This window comes from Papio anubis, chromosome 6 (genome assembly GCF_008728515.1).
Source record: "Papio anubis isolate 15944 chromosome 6, Panubis1.0, whole genome shotgun sequence".
NCBI lineage: Eukaryota > Metazoa > Chordata > Mammalia > Primates > Cercopithecidae > Papio > Papio anubis.
In genome coordinates, this window is record NC_044981.1 from 7903949 (window position 1) to 7926797 (window position 22849).

At 38.4% G+C, this 22849-nt stretch overlaps 1 protein-coding gene across 3 annotated transcripts in view; it reads right to left on the bottom strand.

The window, feature by feature from the left end:
• Positions 1-11618: 11618 nt before the first annotated feature.
• The window catches only part of BLOC1S5 (biogenesis of lysosomal organelles complex 1 subunit 5), a 54497-nt gene continuing 43266 nt past the window's right edge, over positions 11619-22849 (bottom strand). For 2 of the 3 annotated variants that reach the window (XM_009204417.4, XM_009204416.4), the window contains one exon: positions 12033-13891. In XM_009204417.4, coding sequence (XP_009202681.2) covers positions 13873-13891 — 19 coding nt within the window. In that variant the 3' untranslated portion in view covers positions 12033-13872. Of the gene's footprint in view, positions 11967-12032; positions 13892-22849 lie in introns of those variants that run through there. The other variant, XR_001901534.2, reaches the window with a different exon arrangement.

A 22849-nucleotide genomic window follows, 5' to 3' on the forward strand; every position in this document is an offset into this window, starting at 1 on the left:
TTCCAGATTACTTTTCAGTTGCTATAGCCTGCAATTTTGCTGTCCCTAATACTTACAGAGGGAACTTGCTCTTTTCTTCATGAAAACTTAGTCTAGATGCTCCTAGGTGGGCAATGGAGGGGAAATGTCCACATAGAGAACAGTAACTAGACCTCATGGGACAACATCCACCTTCTCCTTTGAGATTGCTCCCTGCCATCACCACTATCCAATACATTTGGTGTTGAGGGACAACCCCTTGCTTAACTTCCTCTACACAGCCGAGATCATGTTGGAACATTTAAAAAAAGTTTCATGCAGAATTTGGGGGTTACAACATGGAAATGGCTGCACAATAAAATATAACTAGAAAATCTGGTTTACAAAGCATAACTCACTCATCTCTGGTTCAGGTGCTCCTACAAAGATGACCGTGTGACTTGTAGTCCACTTCCATGAGGCAGAGGTTATCTGTAACCCCTGCCCACTGCGGAGGGAGAGGGAGAAGAAAGGGGCAGGGGAAGAGAGAGGGTGAGAGAGAGAGAGAGAGGTAGGTTCTCACACCCACCTAGTCCTCTTTAAGAACGCATCCCTTTCTCAGGTGATTAACATTAGTAAGGTCTATTCATTTCAGGACTTAAGTATAGAATTATTCTTGGCCTTAATTAGATACCTACATAAGATTTTAACACAATAAACCCAACATCCATACAAGGCACGCGCGCACACACACACACACACACACACACACACACACACACACCAGATACAGAAGAGAAGAGGGATTTCGTTATGCTCTCATGGTTTCAGATACCACCAGGACCTGGGATCTCCAAGTGGGAGCCTAATTCACTTCATAAGATACCTAGGTCTGTGAAAGCCAGGAGGAGCCAGTTGGAGCAAGAAGGAAGGGGTGAAAACAAATCCTTGGGGACTGCTCTGCACTTTCACCAGTCATTTGTTCAGCCCTAGGGGAATCCCGTAGGCAGCAACCTCAGGGCCGACTTACCCCACAGAACATCCCACAAGAAGGAAACCAAGAAGAAAATGTTACAGACCTCGTTTAATGTGCACATGGAGATGCTTTTATCCAGTGATGCGTTTAGGGAACCATCAGTGTCACCAAGCGCTTTAAGTTGTGTGTGTGTGTCTAGTGGTGGTAGAAAGGGGTGCTTCTCATCTGCTTCTCCTTTTTGTCAAAAATCTTAGTAAAAACTTCAAAATCTCTTCAGCACCAGATAAAAGGGAAACTGTGAGACTTTTTCTGGAAGTGAGTTGAAGAACAAACTGTTTTGAGGTAGGAAGTAAACAGAAAGGGAAGCAGGCCGGTGGGAGGCTGGGGCTGCGGCTGCAGAGTGAATGGCCCTAAACAGCAGACGCCTCCTTCAGGGACCGGGAGCTAAGAGATTCTGCTCTGCTTTCCCACCTGGCAATATGATTTTCAGAGCTGCAGCCAAATGGGTACATCCCAGGTCCCACAAGTTAAGACTCAATACAGTTCTTTAAAAAAAAAAAAAAAAAAAAAAAAACCTCAAATATAGTGGCTGATGATTAGCTTAGAGCATTACATATCACTACTGGCACTATGGTATTTTGAGGCATGATACCATCTTTGTGGGCCAGCTAAAAGCTAATCACCATGTGCATCATTGTTTCTATTGGGAGATGCATTCCAAGTTCCAAACAAATGACCTAAGTGAGGTTTTGGGGGAAAACACTGCTAATTGGGGTAATTTTTTTTCCAAAAAGGTAAAATTTCAAGTTTCTACTTTTGCAGTATATAGCTTACTTTAAAAGCTTCAAAGCCTTTCTAGAGAGAAATAGCAAAGTTTATATACCAGGTGATGACAGACTATTGAGGATCCTGAAGTTTTTATTAGAAACAATGAAACACATTCATCTAGTCTTTATGCATTCGTCATATTCAATTATTGTAAAACATAAATGCAATGTAAATAGCAAGGATAACTCAAATCTTCCTTAACCAAACTAACACACGGTGAGCCTTGTAATACAGCAAGAACTTCCCTTTTCTTTTCTCTTTATTTCAATAGTTTTTGGGGAATTGGTTGCATGGAAAAGTTCTTTAGTGGTGGTTTCTGAGATTTTGGTGCACCCATCACCTGAGCAGTGTACACTGTACCCAATGTGTAGTCTTTTATCTCTCACCCCTTTACATCCTTCCTCCCAAGTCCCCAAAACCCATTAAATCATTCTTATGCCTTTGTATCCTCATAGCTTAGCCCCCACGAACTTCCTTTTTTAATATGTGGTCAGCACATGTCCTATGCAAGGGATATAAAACACCATAACAGCATAAAACACATTCTTTGTCCTTGAATAATTTAGTCTTCTGGGAAAGGAAATGGGAAATCCTTAATTAGAGGTAGCTGCTTAATAAAGCCTGATGTATTTTCACACTGATTATAAAAAGCAAAATACTTGCCTAAAAGACAAAGACCATTTAATAACTTTCTTGATTTCCTACTTATAGTAATGGTGTTCTCAAAAGCAAAAATTGAGTCACTTTGGGCTAAGAATTACTATTTTACATAAAAAAGAAATAGAGATTATCTAAATCTGAAGCCATGCCAGTAATTGTCATAAAGTAACATAAACAGTCCATAGACATATCTATATATGGATGTTAAAAATTCCCATAATCTTAAATTCCAAACCAAGATCTTCATCTCTATCCCTGCCCTGTCTAGACTAGGAATTACTATTTTCAGCTACATTCTAAAAAAATCCTTATGCAGGCTAATAATTTCCTCGATCTATCAGTCATACATCTGAGTCCACACAGTAACCTTCCTGTAACACTTTCATCGTGTCACTTACGCTAAGAGTCCCATTACCTACAGGATAAGCACAAATTATTAAAGTTGGAAATGATGTGAAAACCATCTATGTAATGTGTTTAAAGTCTCTGTACAAATTTAGTGATGGACGCATGACCAAAATGCAAGTCTTCTCTCAACCCAGTGAACTTTCCAATTTCCAGACTGATCCACTACTGCTTCAACATCAAAGAAGTCTATGGATTATTGTCTAAACTTCCCAAAAGTATGCCCACCTGTGTTTTTGATAAACAAGGGCAGAAACCGAGCTTCAGTCAGCTTCTTAGCCCTAGTTCCTGGAACACAGGTGCTTGCTGAACTAAACTGAGTTGGAAAGGTTCTGCCATCCTTTTCATAATGCAAATCCTATTGCATTCAAGTTTTATCTTTATTACAAATGATTCCCTGATCACAACTCACAAAGACAGTTCCTACTTGGGACTCTTTAGTCATACACAGCCTGCTTAGCATATCACAGTCTTTGGTGTGGTATTATGTAATGTTACGGGCTTGGTTTTCTACTTTATTATTACATGTGCACAACTCAATTATAAATTCCTTTATGATAGAGTCCTATTTCTGACTTATCTGCTTTTTGGAATACAATCCTAACAGAGAACAATGCTCATATGTTTATTAAATCCTACTCTGGCTTCCATGCTAGGTGGGGAAAAAAATATTGACAACTAGCTCTTAAATTTCTATTTTCAACCAATTGCTGTATTTTTGTGCCTGTAAACATTAATTTAAAAATTATAACTGCCTTAACTTGGAGGAATGAACCAAGAGTTTTTTTTCTCTTTTCTCTTTTTTTTTTTTTGGAGATGGAGTCCCGCTCTGTCACCCAGCCTGGAGTGTAGTGGCACAATCCCGATCAGTGCATTGCAACCTCCAACTCCTGGGTTCAAGTGATTCTCCTGCTTCAGCCTCCCGAGTAGCTGGGACTACAGGTGCGCGCCACCATGCCCAGCTAACTTTTTTTTTTTTTTGTATTTTTAGTAGAGACAGGGTTCCGCCACGTTGGCCAGGCTGGAACTCCTGACCTCAAGTGACCCACCCGCCTCGGCCTCCCAAACCACTGGGACTACAGGCGTGAGCCACAGTGCCCGGCCAACTTTTCCAAAACCCATATAAAAACATTATTAGGAATATTCCATTTCTTAATTTGATTTTGGTTATACAAGGTGTAGCTTACTGATTTGTGTACCATTGTATACTTCAACATAGCCCAAATATAAAGGGATTTCTCACTGTACTTTTATTGCTAATAAAACCGCACATCACTTACGTAATGAAAGAATCTGTATGTTTATGACATGAAGAAAGTGAGAAAAAAATACAATTCTCCTAAAAATACAGCACTCCTAAAAAAATATAGCACTCATAACTATCACGGAACACATAGGCTTTTCCTACATTTTGGTATTTTTATTCAGCTATATAACTTACATTTATTATCTCCTACATATCTTTGTCCATAGATGGTATGCACCCATCCACATAAAACTGTTCAGAGGGGGGAAACATGTTATTACAGTGACACCTGCTGGTGTTCAGTTATAAATTTTATATTCTAACTGAAGGACAGATTTTTTGGTGTCAAAATTTTTCTTAATAAAATTTAATATTAATGTTTTCCACTGAAATAACTTGTATAATTGTTACAAACAAATCTATGTAATACACGGCTGACCACCTAAGATTTTTATTTTGTGACAATTATCTTACTGTAATTTTATTAACATTTTCTTTAAAAAGACACTTTCCCAATAAAGCAGCGTAAGTATTAAGATGACATGAAGTTTTTTAAAAAGTGAAATAACGTGTGGTTTTCTTTTCAAATTCTCTACAAATTCTATTTTAAGGGAAACTATTATATTAAATCAACATTTACAGAATATTTTCTCTGAATGGTAATGTTAGCAATATAAACAATTTCACAAAAGTCAAAAATCAGGTCTATGTAGAGAAAATCTTAAGTATAACACAGATAAACTTGTACATTGACTTCTATTATGGTAAAACTTCACACTCATAAATGGTGATAATATTTGCAATGGAGGCTAACTTTTAATGCCTGCCAGGTCTCAACCAAACTTTTGTTTTTTAAAGTTAAAAGGGGAAAACAGGCTGGGCCCGGTAGCTCACGCCTGTAATCCCAGCACTTTGGGAGGCCGAGGCAGGCGGATCACGAGGTCAGGAGATCAAGACCATCCTGGCTAACACGGTGAAACCCTTTCTCCACTAAAAATACAAAAAAAAATTAGCCAGGCGTGGTGGCAGGTGCCTGTAGTCCCAGCTACTTGGGAGGCTGAGGCGGGAGAATGGCGTGAACCCTGGAGGCGGAGCTTGCAGTGAGCTATCGCGCCACTGCACTCCAGCCTGGGCAACAGAGCAAGACTTTGTCTCAAAAAAAAAAAAAAGCTTAAACAGGGGAAAACAATTGCTCCAAGGAATGCTGGAATGCACATATCCTCATTCATTTGAAGTTTTTTAAAAAAACCGGTACTGACCACATTGGCTGCAGAGTGGTCCTGCTGGCCACAGGGGACTGATGAAAGGGCTGGATCTTGTGCACACACTCTCTCCTCTCTTGCTATCAGTAAATGCTGCACCACTTGAGCCTGGTGTTGTCTGCTCTAAATGTCCTTGAATCATGCACTGGCCTCTTCCCAGGGTGGCACTTATCTATCTTAATCTTACCTACATTCATGTTACATTCTTTTTCTTTTTTCCCATTTTTGTGTAGAGACAAAGTCTCACCATGTTGCCCAGTCTGGTCTTGAATTCCTGGCCTCGTGATCCTCCTGCCCCAGCCTCCCAAAGTGCTGGGATTACAGGTGTGAGCCACTGTGCTTGGCTTTTTTAAATTGATAGATAATTGTATATATTTATTAGGTACAATGTGATGGGTTGATACATGCATACATTACAGAATGATCCAATCAGGCTAATTAACATATCTATCACCTCATGTTATATTCTATCCTACGGCAAAGCCTGACCACACAGCGAATGGAGAAATAATAGTAAGTATCTCTAATGATTCAAAATATTTCAGAGCAGAATTTCACATATTGACTTATTGTTTGTAGTACATGAGACTATCACTTTAGAAAGCAATGTAATTATAAAGAAAAAATTTTGGATTCATCTGTACTATGGATTTTCATATCACTTACGGAATTTTTTAAATACCATGAAGGTATTTAGTCTATCTGATGTGTTGTTGCTAGCTCAACATCAGGTGGGCAAAACACTATATTCCTTGTATTTCTGCGCTGTTTTGCTCTCTCTTTAAAAAAATATAATGGGTATTTCTTGGTTATAATGATGAAATAAGATTAAACTACATATGAAGCACTTAAAAAGTAGGCTCTACATTGTGTTATACAAATATGAGTATTGTGTTTAACTTACCTTAATTTTGACTATTTCTTCAGAGATAATTTGAACCTTGAGTTTTTGTGAGGATCAAATGTTAATGTACGTACTAACTTACTGCTCTTTGATGTGTATCACATCTGAAAATCCAAGTTTGTTTTCTCTTGCTTATGGAACATAAATAGGAAAATACCAGAGGAAATACTGTTTTGCTATTGTTGCCAGACCAATCACAAGAAAGCATTATTTGTAGCAGTTAAGATTCAAAAATGAGCAGAGAGCTGGGCACAGTGGTTCACGCCTATAATCCCAGCACTTTGGGAGGCTGAGGCAGGTGAAGTCAGGTGTTTCAGACGCCAACGTGGCGAAACCACATCTCTACTAAAAATACAAAAATCAGCTGGGTGTGGTGGCAGGTGCTTGTAATCCCAGCTACTTGGGAGGCTGAGGCAGGAGAATCGCTTGAACCCAGGAGGCGGAGGTTGCAGTGAGCCAAGGTTGCACCATTGCACTCCAGCCTGGGCAACAAGAGCAAAACTCCGTCTCAAAAAAAAAAAAAAAAAAAAAAAGGCGGAATGAGGAAGAGCAGGCAGTAAGTGATATGATACAACTGATTTCCAGTCTCCATTCATTGTATGACCTTGATTTGCACCAAGTCAATAAAATATTAACATTTTATTGGGGTTGAAAATTATGAAATAATTATAAAACCTTTCTGAAAGACTAAGAACAAGCTACTAGAAAATATATCGTCTGTAATGGAAGCTTCAAATATTTTGACTGAATTAATGTTTAAAATATTTTTCAGGTATTTTTCATCCTGACAGAGACTTACAGCCCCAAATGGGCGGGGGGGGGGGGGGGGGGGGGGGAAGCCTCCAGGGTACAATTTCAAGAAAGGCAGACATTATGCTAAATTCCAAAGCAATCAAACCCTCTACCTTTTCATTTGCAATGGCCAACAGAAAACCCACTACCTCTAGACATATGCACAGTAGAAAACTGTTCAAACAGCACATGGAAATGTTCAGATAGAAAGTTTATGCATTATAAGAGCAAAGAAGAGAATTCACTATGTATCTTGGAGGCATCTGTGACTCCTCCAGATTTTCATGGCACTTTGGGTTTAATAGCACAGATCAAGCCCCTTCTATCTAACATGCCCATAATAGTAGCCTGAGACATTGTCGCAAACCACGATAATGTCCTAAAGATTAAAAATTCCAAAATTGAGTATTCAGATAAGAGTTATGCAGGTTTAGAACACTACTGGACTCTTCTTTGCCTTCATTAGCTCATAAACAGTAAAAGGCCAATCCAATAGAAGCAATAGAGACAACCATTATTAGTTCATGGATAATAGGAAATAATCTAATATAAAAGATTTAGTATAATATTGAAAGAAAAGTAAAAAACTATCTTTTACACTAGAATATGGGCATGTTCTTTTTTGGAGAAATTTTAGTATAATAAAATCACCATGTACTTGTCTAACATGCCATTTCTGTACAGAGAAATCTGTCTAGCCACTGAACACCAGTAATGCTAGAAAACAATTTAAACTTTATTTATTATTCTTGGTTGAATTTAAGGCAAATTAGTGACAACAACTGAAGGCAGATCAGGAGACAGGGACATTCCATAGGGTAACTGAGCTCTGGATAACTGCCCTAAAGGCGTCCCCATCCCTGCAGCCTGGGAAGGCCCCACTTGTTAGAAGCCATACCTGCCTGAGGGACAGGAATCAAAGTGAGGGACTTCCCACCTGCCGTAACAAAACACCACAGGCTTGGTGGCTTAAATAAAAATTAATTTTCTTACAGATGTGCTGGCAAGAAGTCTAAGGTCAAGGTCCTGAAAAATGTGGTTCCTATGAGGCCCCTCTTCCTGGCTTGCAGATGGCTGCCTTCCTGCTGTGATCTCAGGACTTTTCCTCTATGTGCAGAAAGAGAGCTCTGGGGTCTCACTTCCACGCCCTATGACCTCATGACCTCATTTAACCTTAATTACCTCCTTAAAGGCCGTATCTCCAAATACAGTCACACTGGGGTTACAGCTTTACTCGATGAATCCAGGGGAGACAAAATTCAGTCCATGACAAGGACTGAGCTGGATGAGCAGGAGGATTTGTAAAGCCTCAGAGGGCACTGTCCTCAGGAAGTAAACTAGGAGAACACCTAAATTTACCCTTCTTCATTATTCAAGAAGAGATACAAAGGAAGGAAAATGTCTCCTCTGGGAACGCCTCATCACAGCCAACAGTCACGGGTGTGTAGGGCTGACATCCACATTGTGTGTGAGTGTGGGTGCAAAAGCTTAAGGAGCAGAAAAGGCAGAGGCAGGGAATCCAAGGTGAAAACTGATTTTGAAGTGGTCTGTGGTTTGTAGTGTCACAAGAAACAAACTGATGCTACAGGGGGAAAAAAAAATCTTCTCTGTAGGACTATACTTGAAATTTTTAAAAAACCTCCGAAAAGAAAGTTCAGAGGAATGTGAGCTTTAAATAAAAAATGACTGACCACATTAGGAAACTAGTCACCATAAACTTGTTTCAGCAAAAACAACAAGCAACAAACTATAAATTCAGATCCACAAAAAATATTGAAATTACCACACACAGAATGTAAAATAAGTACTTTTAATATGTTTAAAGAAAAGAAAAAGAGGGAATAATGGAACTACCCCAGGCAACCCAGGAAAGTTTAAGAAAGAACCAAACAACTCTTCTGAAAATCAAAAAATATAATAACTGTAATTAACAACTTAATAGATGGGCAAAATAGGTTAGAGATAGAGTGAAGACAGAATTAATGAAATAGATTTAAAGAAATTATCCAGAATTCAACACCTAGAGACAGAGAGATGGGAAATATGAAACAGGGATTAAGAGATACGGAGAGGATGGTGAGATCATAAAACGGAAATGTAATCTGATTTCCTGAAGGAGAGAACAGAGAGAATGAGGGAGATACAATATTCAAAGAGGCAGTAGCTGAGAATTTTTCAGAATTTATGAAAAGTACCAATTCTCAGATTCAGGAATCTCAATGAATCCCAACAGGACAATGAAAAGAAATACGCAGCTAAACATACTGTAGTATGGCCACATTTGACTGTAGAACACTAAAGATAAAGATCTTAAATATGACTTGGGAAAGAAGGCAGATTAGCTACAAATACTGATCAGACTGACAACTGTCATTTCAGAAGCAGCAATGGAAGCAAGAAGACAGTAGAATATTATTAAATACTGAGAAAACAGCTGTCAATCTATAATCGTATACCTAGCTAACTTTCAAGGATAATAAAATAGTAAACTTCTAGGTAAATCTACATAAACACTGACTGTACAAAATAACTACTTTTGTAGTTAAACGGAGATAGAACTAGAATTCCAGGCAACAATTTGTAAGTTGAAGAGATAAATCAGACTTTGTACAAAAATCTCTAATGTACAGGAAGAGAGTAAAGATGTTTACTTTAGATTCTGTTAACTATGCAAGTTAAATTTCCTACTAAGCACTTCATTAAAAGTTAATTTTTACATGTAAATAAAATACATATCAAAAGTGGTTTGGAAACTGGGAAATGTTTAACTTTGAAAGTAGAAGAAAAGTAGATGGAAAAACAAAACAAAAACTCAAGCTGAAAGAAAGCAAGAAACAGAAAAGGTGGGACAAAAAGCACAAAATAAGATGATATAAATAAATATCAATATATCAGTAATTCTGACAAATGTAAATGGATTGAACTCCTTAGCTGACAAATGATCAGAAAGAAAGAAAAACATCCAGTCACACTTTTTTTTGTTTTTTAAGAAAGAGTCTTGCTCTGTCACCCAGGCTGGAGTGCAGTGGCGTAATCTTGGCTCACTGCAACCTCTGCCTCCTGGGCTCAAGCGATTCTCCTGCCTCAGCCTCTTGGGTTAGCTAGGACTACAGGTGCACGCCACCATGCCCAGCTAATTTTTGTATTTTTAGTAGAGATGGGATTTCACCATGTCGGCCAGGATGGTCTCGATCTCCTGACCTCATGATCTGCCCACCTCGCCCTCCCAAAGTGCTGGGACTATGGGCATGAGCTACCGCCCTGGCCCCAGTCACACAGTTTTTAAGGGGCATATCTAAAACATAACAGCAAGGTTTAACAGAAGGATTAAAAAAAAGATATATCCTATAAATCTAGCTAGCTGGCATAATCTATATAAATATAATATATATTTTATGTATTTTTATATGTCTATATTTATAATTATAACAAGACTTCAAAATATATAAAAATATATAAAACTAAAATTGACAAAATTATAGGGAGAAATTGGTAAGTTCACTAGAATAGAAAATTTCAACACATCTCAGAGTCTGAGAGATTAAGTAGAAGACAAAAGAATAGTAAAATGGAAAAAAATTGAACTACATAATTAACAACTTTGGTCTAACAGACATCCAACAACTGAAAAACAAGCATACTTTTCAAGCAATCATGAAACATTTACAAAAACAAGTTATAATCTAGGTCATAAAGCAAATCTCAACAAATATTAACAGATCAGTCTTACCTGTACCTATTTTCTGTCCACAATTCAAATTCAATTAAAACAGAAATCAATAAACATAAAATTTAAAAATATACATGCTAGGAAATGGGAAAAAAAGCCTCATACATATGTTAGTCCAGAAAGAAATCATAATTAAAAATACACAGAACTTAAATCTTTCTATAGTGCTTTAAAAATATAAAACATTATTTCATTTGATCCTTACAGTAATCCGATGAGCAATGTAGAACCCATAGTATCTCTGCTCAACAGCATAAACACAGCAGAAATGTTACAAACTGGCTGGGCACAGTGGCTCATGCCTGTAATCTCAGCACTTTGGGAGGCTGAGGTGGGCAGATCACTTGAGATTAAGAGTTCAAGACCAGCCTGGCCAACATGGTAAAACTCCTTCTCTACTAAAAATGTAAAAATTAGCTGGACATGGTGGTACATGCCTGTAATATCAGCTACTCAGGAGGCCGAGGAACAAGAATTGTTTGAACCCAGGAGGCAAAGTTTGCAGTGAGCTGAGATCACGCCACTGCACTCCAGCCTGGGTGACACAGTGGGACTCTGTCTCAAAAAAAAAGAAAGAAATGTTACAAATTATGCAGTTATTAAAATTATTTTTTACATGTAAATAAAAAACATATTAAAAGTGATTTGGCAACTGGGAAACAGAAGCAGAAGTGTTCACCACTAAAAATATCAAAAGGAAGGTAAATAAACCAACTCTTATAGAAGCTATGCTGAATAGTTAAAAATGTTACAAGGAAATAACTGAGTATCTTAATGTCTAAAGCTCAAAAAGCCCATCAATTCATTTTGGTTTAGGAAGTCCCTTAGGTATTTATGGAATATGTACAAACTTACAAGGTAAAGTATTATTCACATGAGATGAACACAAACTATCAGAAATCTTTGCTATACAAGCTGGGTAGCCACAGTTAAGAATATATTCCCCTCACACATACAATCTTAATTTCTTGGTTACAGCATTCGTTCAATGATGTGTTGGCAATTAATCGCATTCCAAAAAGTGTCCATGGTACAAAGGGAATTTTCATTTAAGGCTCCCCTCCCTTTTCATGTGTGGGATATTTTTGGAAGTATTTTTTTTTCCATCCACTGAAAGAGAATTAAGAAAATTCCAACATGCCTTGGTGTCAGCAAGTGTGCTTTTTAGTCCAGGTACCAGCAAATGATTGATGAGCCTGTCAAGCCTACAGTAGCGGATAGAGAAAGTTGGCAGAAGTTCAGTGTTACTGAAAAAAAATCTCAAATACTTATTTCATCTCCTCTATTAAGTTTAATCACATTTTCAACATGCAGCCAAGAATGAAGCTTTGACAGTAAGCCATACATTTACACAGGCAGGCATTGTCAATTTTCTGCAGTCGCCACACTGAGATAACACAAGAGAGCTGGATATTTTCTTTCGTGTGCCTTTCTTTACTAAAGAGCAATAAAAAATATGTGAAAGATTTATCCATACCTCAAATTCGTTTACCATAAATCTCTTGAAATTATTGCATTTACTTTTGCTTGGTTTATGGCAAATAAAAAATCAACTTAGTTCTTCAGTTAGATTTTTTTTTTTTTTTTTGAGACAGAGTCTCACTCTGTCATCCAAGCTGGAGTGCAGCAGTGCCATCTCAGCTTACTGCAACCTCCACCTCCCAAGTTCAGGTGATTTCCATGCCTCAGCCTCCTGAGCAGCTGGGATTACAGCGTGCACCACCACGCCGGGCTAATTTTTGTATTTTTAGTAGAGACAGGGTTTCACCATGTTGGCCAGGCTGGGCTTGAACTCCTAGTCCTCAAATGATCCGCCTGCCTCGGCCTCCCAAAGTGTTGAGATTACAGGTGTGAGCCACTGCACCCAGCCTCAAATTAGATTGTTAAATGCAGGTTTTTAAAGATCACAGTGATGACAGAACTGGTACATGTTTCATCATAATATACCTGCTTATGAGAACAGACATTAGCACTAAAAAGGATTTACATTTAACATGGACCATTTGCCATGTGGGCAAACACTTCTGGTTCATTCAAAGCCAGGAACTTTATATGGTTCCAGAGGGACTCCCTGGCAGATTTTGTTGATTACTCCACTAAACAGTCGAAACATGTATAGATATTATTTATCTTATAAAGCTTACCCACAGCAAAACAGACACAAAAATGAGGTAAATACTATGGGCAAGATTATAGTTCTTGGAAAAACTAAATGTCAAAATATATTTTTGGTAAGCTGTTCTTACTAAGCATGATGTAAAAGCTGAAAATAGTTAAGTGTTGGAAGGCCACAAAACTTAACGTGTCTTCTCATCCACAGAAGCCCGTGGCATTACGCTGCACTGTAAAATGAGCAACGCTTCCCAAGAGGCAGTTCCAATACCAACATGGCCATCTTTGCCGCAGTAGGGACAATGTTGTCACTCCCACCTCTCTGAAATGTGAGCTCTGCTCCAAGGACAGTTGGGTTTTTTTTTTTTTTTTTGGTCTGCATTACTCATGCAGTAACACTTTGTACGTTCTTTCAACAGCCAAGGAGGCTGTGACAGCTAGCTTCTATACCTGCCCATTAAGCCACAACAATAAACAATTGTTAACCCTATATAGAAATGAATTAAATGATCTTTTTAAGAAGTCTATACCTACAGTTCTCTGAGCTAATCAATGGAAAAGATGATCAATTCTGACTAACAAAGAGTACATTTATTCCATTGTCCTTCCTACTTCTCTTCATTCAAATAATCATATAGGCACTTAAAGCTGGAAAGATGTAGCACCTTTCTTTAAACATCCAATCAGAATGCCAGTAGAAGCTTCTTTCTTCTGATACAAGAGTGCCACTGAATATATTGCTAAGCTTGAAGCAGAGGCTAAATGGTTTGGTGGGAATATTTTTCAGGAGAGAGGTGAACATATTCACATTAGTTTGTGATTGTTGTGGTTCAAGTTCTTAAAAAGTTGAAAATTTCGCTAGGTCCTTCTCCATCTCAGCATATTGTTCTTTAAGCCTCCCCATGGCTTTTCTGTGCTCTTCATCCACTTCAGCCCTTTTGTTGGGTTGCTCCTTCATGAAGTCGTCCCACTGGAGCGTATGCTGTTTCTCACTAGCTACTAAGTGGTCACTATGAATCTGAGAAAAGAAATTAGAAAGTCACATGACATTTTCCAGACAATAATTTCATAACATTATCTCTTGATATTTGGTTACCGTAACAATCGGCTGGGAAGTCACAAGGAAAAAGTTGTGTTATAATATCCAAAAAAAGATGACACACTAGAGACATCTAAGGCTTCTCTCATTAAAATTAAACATGGATATTCTCATTTCCTAAATTTTAAAAGCAGGCTGGGCACAGTGGCTCACGCCTGTAATCCCAGCATTCTAGGAGGCCAAGGCGGGTGGATCACCTGAGGTAAGGAGTTTGAGACCAGCCTAGCCAACATGGCAAAACTCCGTCTCTACTAAAAATACAGAAATTAGCTGGGTGTGGTGGCACATGGCTGTAGTCCCAGCTACCTGGGAGGCTGAGGCATAAGAATCGCTTGAACCCAGAAGGCAGAGGTTGCAGTGAGCTGAGATGGCACCACTGCACTCTAGCCTGGGTGACAGAGTGACACTCCGTCTCAAAAAAAAAAAAAAAAAAAATTTTTTTTAAAGCATATAGTATAAAACGATAAAATCAAACACAATCCAAGTATTTTTTCATATTTCTATTTCTCCTCAAATACCATTTCACTGCAGATATTTTAAAACCGATTTTTAAAAATACATGCTAAAAGAATCATTGCTATAAGAAGTCAAAATGTCTGTCTTACATAAAATATTTTTAAGTGCATTAAAAAGAATCATAAATTATTAGTCACTAGAGGAGAACTCGAGAAATCTCTTCTGGGCTGGGCACAGTGGCTCGCGCCTGTAATCCCAGCACTTTGGGAAGCTGAGGCGGGCAGATCACCTGAGGTCAGGAGTTCAAGACCAGCCTGGCCAACATGGCAGAACCCTGTCTCTACTAAAAATATAAAAATTAGCCGGTGTGGTGGCGTGCACCTGTGATCCCAGCTACTCGGGAAACTGAGGCAGGAGAACTGCTTAAACCCAGGAGACAGAGGTTGCAGTGAGATGAGATCACGCCATTACACTCCAGCCTAGGTGACAAAGTGAGACTCCTTCTCAAAAAAAAAAAGAAAGAAAGAAATCTCCTCTGGGTCAGTTCTAGTCCTTAAAGCAAATCAACATCTCAAACATCTGCGTCAAATGTCTCAGTTCTTGAGATGTTCCTTAATACTGCTATATAAGGATGAAAGGTTTTTTGTTTTTCTTTCTAGCACCACAGTAATACAGATAAAATGCTGTATAAATAAAAAAGGTATAAATTTAGTTTTCTCCCTCCTTCCAAAGTATAATTTCAATTATTAACTTTGAATACGTACAACAAAAATCTAAATAGAGAGTATGAAAAAATAACTTTACATCCCTATTTCAACTATTCTACATGTATGTCATTAGCAGTTAAGTTTTGATACAGATTAGGTTCTATTAAACAAACAAAAACTGGGATATGCAAACTATAAAAACATACAAGGTCGAATTGCTTGAACCCGGGAGGCGGAGGTTGCAGTGAGCCAAGACTGCACCATTGCACTCCAGCCTGGGTGACAGAGCGAGACTGTCTCAAAAACAAAAACAAAACACCCCCCCCCCCCCAATAAAGCACCCAAAGTCACTGTTAATTCTGGCATATTAATTCCAGCACTTGAATGAAAAAGGGACACGCAGCGTACTCAGATGCTGGTTAACTCAGATGTCAGCCACTAGAAAAACAGCTACTAGGAAAAAGAAACCATCTTCAGGCTGTTCATCATGTTCTTGCTGTTCTATTTTCTCTCTCATTCGGGTCAGGACGACAAACAGGATGAAGGGCTGAATAAACCAATGTGCTCTAAGTACCCATAAAATGCAAATTTCTGCTAGTTGTTTTGCATAGCTACTTCTAAAAGCCTCTCCTTTAAGATGACATTATTCTCATTTTACAGACAAAGAAATTAAGGCTTAAGGACACTTTATCCTACATGGTCACTCACCTAATAGCTTGGTTGTAGATTCAAATTTAGTTCTCTCTGATACCCAAACCTATGCCTTTTCTATCACAGAGTACAAATCAGATCTTTCTAGAGGAAGTTTTACATAGGTAGCTAAAAATCTCTTTCACAAGACAAACGCTCTTGTGAGAGCCTTTTTGCTAGGCTGATCTGAAGCTCCCCAGCACCAAGACTGTTCAACTTCAGACTCACGTCAACTTCTTTCCAATTGAAAATTCTTGGTCAAACATTCCTCTAAAATGTTTGACTGTTCCTTTACAGTCAAACATTGCTCTAAAATATGTCCCACAGACACTTGGGATCTGAACAGATATTACAGTGGTAGGGACAGAGGATTAGGGAGGGGTTTACTCATCCAATAAATTTGTTAAACAGGTTAAACAAAATGCAAAGAATTATTTTAACTTTTCAGCCTTATAGATTATAACTCTCCAAAAGATGCATGAAGAGTTTATTGAACTATTCTGATGGAACTTTAGAAATAACTGTTACAGTCTAAGAGAAAAGCCACAGTCACACTAGAAAAAGAAAAAATGCAGATAAACTTCATCAAAATGATATTTAGCTTTAGTTGTGTTTTAATAAACACAGAGAATATTAAACATGCATACTCAGATGTTATTTAATTTGTTCATTTCTTTGTAAATGAAAAGTCATCATTGGCTCAGCTGACCCTGCGATGTGGACCACAAGGCAAGAGCCCGTGTTCCCCTTCCCAACCAGAATGCATTTTATCCAGTACAGCCCAATAAAGAAAAATGTAGCTTTGGCAGGCATATAAACCTCGCTTCAAATTCTGGTCTACCTGTCACTAGTTGCATGATGCTGAGCAACTTAGTTTCTTTAACTTTAAAATGAGGAAAATAAATACTCCGCATCCATAAATAATACTTATAAAGACTAGAGGTAGAACATGTCAAGTTCCTAGCTCAGTGCCTGAGGAACTTAATAAAAGGTAAATATTATACAAATCACAAGCGAAGCATCTAGAAGGCAGATCACTCTACTTTTATCCCCCTGCCATTTCAGTTTTTGTTCTTTAATTTTAATAATTTTAGCAACATATTGTAATAATTCAAACAATATAGACAACTCAAGAGCAACAGACTTTCCCCTCCATTCTTATATTCAATTTAATCCTCGATGCAGCCATTATTAACCATTTGGCTACAAGAACAGCCTTTAAGATACTGCAATATATTAGTGAATAAGATACTGCCAAAGATCAGTATTTCTATTGTGTAGTTTCAGAATATTATGAATAAAGATAAACATATTCAAGTAGCCTGTTCATATCAGGCATATCGCTTATTGGCCTTGTAGGCTGAGTGAAAATAAGCTAAAAGATGACAATCGCCAAATCCAAATAAAAATCTAGTTTTGCTTCCTCATCAAGAAGTTCTTACAGTCACTCCATGCTATCGTTTCCTAGTTGCCCAGGCTGGAGGGCAGTGGCACAATCTTAGCTCACTGCAACCTCTGCCTCCCGGGTTCAAGCGATTCTCCTGCCTCAGCCTCCCAAATATCTGGGATTACAGGCGCCCACCACCACACCAGGCTAATTTTTGTATTTTTAGTAGAGACAAGGTTTCACCACGTTGGCCAGGCTGGTCTGGAACTCCTGACCTCAGGTGATCCACCCACCTCTGCCTCCCAAAGTGCTGGGATTACAGGCATGAGCCACCGTGTCCGGCCCATTCTTACATTTTTTACAACAATTAGTAAAGAAAAAAGGGGAGGGGGTCGCCTATACATTCATGTATTGACAATACTGCGGTCTTTACATACAAATAAAACCCAGCTACCTGGAAATAACATTTATCTGAAACTTAGTTGAGAACGTGGTAAGACCTTTAAGTCATCCAAAAGAAAAAGGTACTACAAAGTCCATTTACAAATATTGCAGGGCTCATGAAAAGCTCTTCTGATTCTGAGCCTATTTGACCTACATTATACACAATTCTAACCAGCTTAGTTAACTGGTTTCTAAGACAACACCCTATTAAAAAATCACAAGTTAGAAAATGAAAAGGCTGATAAACGAGGGAAGAATAACAGGCATCAGCCTTATAGCAAAAGAGGAGGCAGATAAAAAACTTAAAACACACAGTATCTGAGGGCGGCTGCTACAGAAACAGCACAGTATCTTTCTCCTTCCCTAATGACATCACCATATTCACCATTATATAAAGTCGGATATGCTCAATAATGCCTGATTCCTACAAAATTATTCTGTAACATTTAATAAATTTTTTAAAAAACATAAAAGTATAGAATATCTTTTTTAAGATTTCCATCCAAAGTCATCAAAGTTCATGGTGACAGATGACAAGAAGACCCATCGAGACATGGAGACCTACAACATCTCCATTAAGGAGATGCCCCTCAATGTTGCTGACCTTGTCTGAGAGGCTGTCCTGCTACCTGGCCCCAGCTAGGGGCAGAGGAGCAGCAGGCATGTGAGGATGGCATGGACATCTTGTCACTTTTTTCTCTGTACAAATACCACTTCCTGAGGCAAAAGAAGTTAACTGTGAACACGTCAGACACCCTTTTCTTTGGGGTAGGCTCTTGCCCTAGGGGCCATTTCTTCTCCCCAAAAACACTAATTCATTTCCCTAAGCTAGTTACCTCCAGATTCCAGAGGCTCTCCCCACCCCAGCTGAGTTTCTCTGGATATCATTCAAGGGACTATGTCACTGAACTTCATTTGCTGGAACAAATCTGGAGGGAGAGCTCATAAAACTCCTGAGTGAGGCTGCCCAGGGGATTGTCCCCATGTAGGGGAAGCAGAGGAGAGAAAATGGTAGCCATTTTTACATTGACATTGTTTTGTATAGTGTTTATTGATTCAAGAAACATAAAATTCTGAATAAAATGACGTGGAAACTGCTCCTTAAAAATAAAATAAAGAAATCAGAAAAACAACAAAAAAAGTGGTTAAAGTTATAAGAACGTTGTGCTTAAAGAATATAAAAACCTTGGTTTTTTCATAGAATTACCATACAAAGCAGCAATTCCACTATTGGGCATATTTCCAAAAAAATTAAAAGTAGGAACTTGAACAGCTATTTGTACACCCACATTTACAGCAATGTTATGCATAATAGCTAAAGGTGGGAGAACCTAAATGTCCACAGACAAATGAACAGATAAACAGAATGTAGTCTACACATACAATGGAATATTATTCAGCCTTAAAAAAGAAGGAAATTCTGACACATGCTACAGCATGGACGAATCTCGACGACATTACACTAAAGAAATAGGCCAGTCACAAAAGAGACAAACGTTATATGAGTCTACTTACACGATGAACCTAGAGCAGTCAAATTCATAGAGCTAGAAAGTAAAATGGTGGTTTCCAGGGGTGGAGAGAAAGGGGAATGAGGAGTTACTGCTTACTGGGTACAGAGTTTCAGTTTTGAATATGAAAGAGTCCTGTGGGCTGGGTGTGGTGGCTCACGCCTGTAATCCCAGCACTTTGGGAAGCTGAGGTGGGTGGATCACCTGAGGTTAGGAGTTCAAGACCAGCCTGGCCAACATGGCAAAGCCCCGTCTCTACTGAAAATACAAAAATTAGCTGGGCATGCTGGGCATGATGGCAGGCGCCTGTTGTCGCAGTTACTCGGTAGGCTGAGGTGGGAGAATTGCTTGAACCTGGGAGGTGGAAGTTGCAGTGAGCCGAGATCACGCCCCTGCACTCCACCCTGGGTGACAAAAGCAAAACTCCATGTCAAAAAATTAGTAATAAATAAATTTAGAAAAAAAAGGTTCTGTGGATGGATGGTGGTGATGGTTGAACAACAATGTGAATATAGATAATGCCACTGAAATGTACATTTTAAAATGGTTATGAAGGTAAATGTTATGTTATATGAATTCTGCCACAATAAAAAAAAAAGTACATCAAGTTTCAGTGGGCTCTTCTTAAATGGAATCAACTGCACTCTTCAAGATAAACTTAGAAAATGCCAACTTTAAAAGAAAATGAAGAGAATTTATTAATAATCTATAACTACACACCAAAAGCAATTAACTATAATGGTGCTATCTCTTTCTACTTAGTAAAATATATACATAAGTTACAACAGAGAAAGAAATAATAATAAACTGGCATGCATGCAGGCACTCACCGCCCTCCACCAATTACAGATAATTTGAAATAGAAACCAATCCTGAAGACAGGTGTCTAGAACCAGGTATATAAAAGAAGTCTGGATTACGAAACAGAAACACACTTCTGCAGAGATTCGTCTAAGTCAGTGATTTTCAATGGGGGGCAGGGGAGGGCATTTTACACCCCTCTCCCCCAGGAGATTGTTGGTTATCATAACACAGGTTGTGGGAAGGTGCTACTGGCATCTAGTCGATAGAGGTCAAGGATGCTGCTAAACATCCTGCAATGCACAGGATAGCACCCACAATAAGGAATTACCAGGTCCAAATAGTGCTGAGGTTGAGAAACCCTGGTCTACGGGAAAACTCTGAATAATCCAACTAAGGTCTAAAAGGTCTTTTAGAGCATCTGCCAGTAATGTACATGCCATTAATGTTATATATGCCTTACAGAGACACAGGAAAAACCACTTCCTTTGGTGAGGAGTGTCAGTATAACAACTGCCAAAAACGATTTTACATAGAACAGTATGTACTGATACGTTACTCTATTTTCAAACTCTATTAAAAACAATGTATAAGCCATTTGAACTTGCTGCTCTCATGAAAGTAATCATAAAGAAGGATAACTGCATCTAATAAATATTTGTGGACAAGGTGAATCAAAAGCATTCACATTTACTTCATAATTACTTCCAGTCTGGTTGAACAGGGCTTCAAAAATTGACACCTGTGCATGAACCTAAATTTAAATTATTGACAGATATTATTAACCATCTCATCTCCACCGGTGGCATATTTTTAAGAGCCAGTGAATTTTATAAGCCAATAATATTTTCCTTTCACTATTCTTATTGCTAGTGCCCAAAATGCAACTTTGTACTAGTGGTAGTTTTGAAGACATGTCAAATAACTAGGGAATGTGCATTTATTGTTCTTCTGAATGTCCTTTTAGATATCAATTGTGGGAAATATGATTTGTATGAATGACGTTTATCAGTTTACTTCCTACAGAAATCCACAAATTGTCTTGACATAAAAGAATTAATGATTTCAAGATCAGCCTGACCAAGATGGTGAAACCTCGTCTCTACTAAAAATACAAAAATTAGCCACAAGTGGTGGTGTACGCCCGTAATCCCAGCTACTTGGGAGGCTGAGGCAGGAGAATCGCTTGAACCCAGGAGGCAGAGGTTGCAGTGAGCTGAGATGGCGCCACTGCACTCCAGCCTGGGTAACAGAGTGAGACTCCATCTCAAAAAAAAAAAAAAAAAAAAAAAAAAAAAAAAGAATTAATGAGTAATGGCAGGAGTCTATTTGATTTCATTACTACTCCCATCTTTGTTCTGAGAACCTTTCAAATATATAAAATGTATGCAATAGTATAACCAAGGGCAACAATTAACATTAGGTTGAAAATGCAGCTAGAGGTCAGGTCTTTTGCTTTGTTTACATTGGCTAGATGAGAAATTAAACTTTACCTTTATGACATATGTGTGTGTGCACACACATGTGTATGTGTGGGGTTTGAAACCTCTGCCATGTCACAGTTTCAGAAGAAGCTACATATGGCAGTAAAACAAAAAAGTAAAAGAAAAAGAAAAAAGAAATAAAGACACGACTGAAAGTTTATTGCTCTAATAAAAATGTAAAGAATTTTTACTTTTTTCTGAGCAAAGAAGTACATCTGTTTATGACTTTAAGCTGGTTAATTTATTAAATTATCTTCAGGAAAGAAAATCAGGGTAACAAATCTAAGTCTGCTTACAAACTAAGTCTCACAGACTTACCAACTTCTGGTGAAACAAAGTTTCAGTATATTTTAAAATACTAATTTTTAATATATATTCTATAAAAATTAGTTTTAAAATACCCCTAGACATAATATCTATAAGAAATGTCCTTCAGGCTGGGCACAGTGGCTCATGTCTGTAATTCCAGCACTTTGGGAGACTGAGGCGGGTAGATCATCCGAGGTCAGGAGTTCGAGACCAGCCTGGCCAACATGGCGAAACCCTGTCTCTACTAAAAATACAAAAATTAGCTAGGATTACAGGTGTAATCCCAGCTACTTGGGAAGCTGAGGCAGGAGAACAGTTTAAACCTGGGAGGCGGAGATTGCAGTGAGCCATTGCACCACTGCCCTCCAGCCTGGGCGGCGACGGAGTGAGACTTCGTCTCAAAGAAAAGAGAAAAAAAAAAGAAAAAGAAAAAAAGAAGTGTATTTCATATTAAATATTAAAATATTCTTTTTTTTTTTTTTGAGATGGAGTTTCACTCTTGTTGTCCAGACTGGAATGCAATGGTGCAAACTTGGCTCACCGCAACCTCCGCCTCCCGGGTTCAAGTGATTCTCCTGCCTCAGCCTCCCCAGTAGCTGGGATTAAACGAGGCATGCACCACCACGTCCAGCTAATTATATATTTTTTAGGAGACACGGGGTTTTTCCACGTTGGTCAGGCTGGTCTCAAACTCCCGACCTCAAGTGATCCGCTCGCCTCAGCCTCCCAAAGTGCTGGGATTACAAGTGTGAGCCACCACGCTCGGCTTAAAATATTCTTATTTCTTGTGGCCAGTGCTTTTTAAACCATGGGATAGACAGCACTTTTTAATTTGCAAAATCATCAATGGGAAGGTTTCTCAAGTGCTTCTTCACAGACTCTAACAGACTATGGCAGGGCTCTTATCCACACAGTGACTGCTCGCATCTTAAACAAATAGTGAGTTGGCAGGAAAAAAATGCTACTCTACATTTTGACAGTGAGATACAATTTTCAAAGTCATTTCAAATAATTTTTATAATGCAATTTACCCTTCGATCTATCAGATAAGTAGAATAGATCATTATTTTGCAGACGAGGAGCTGGAA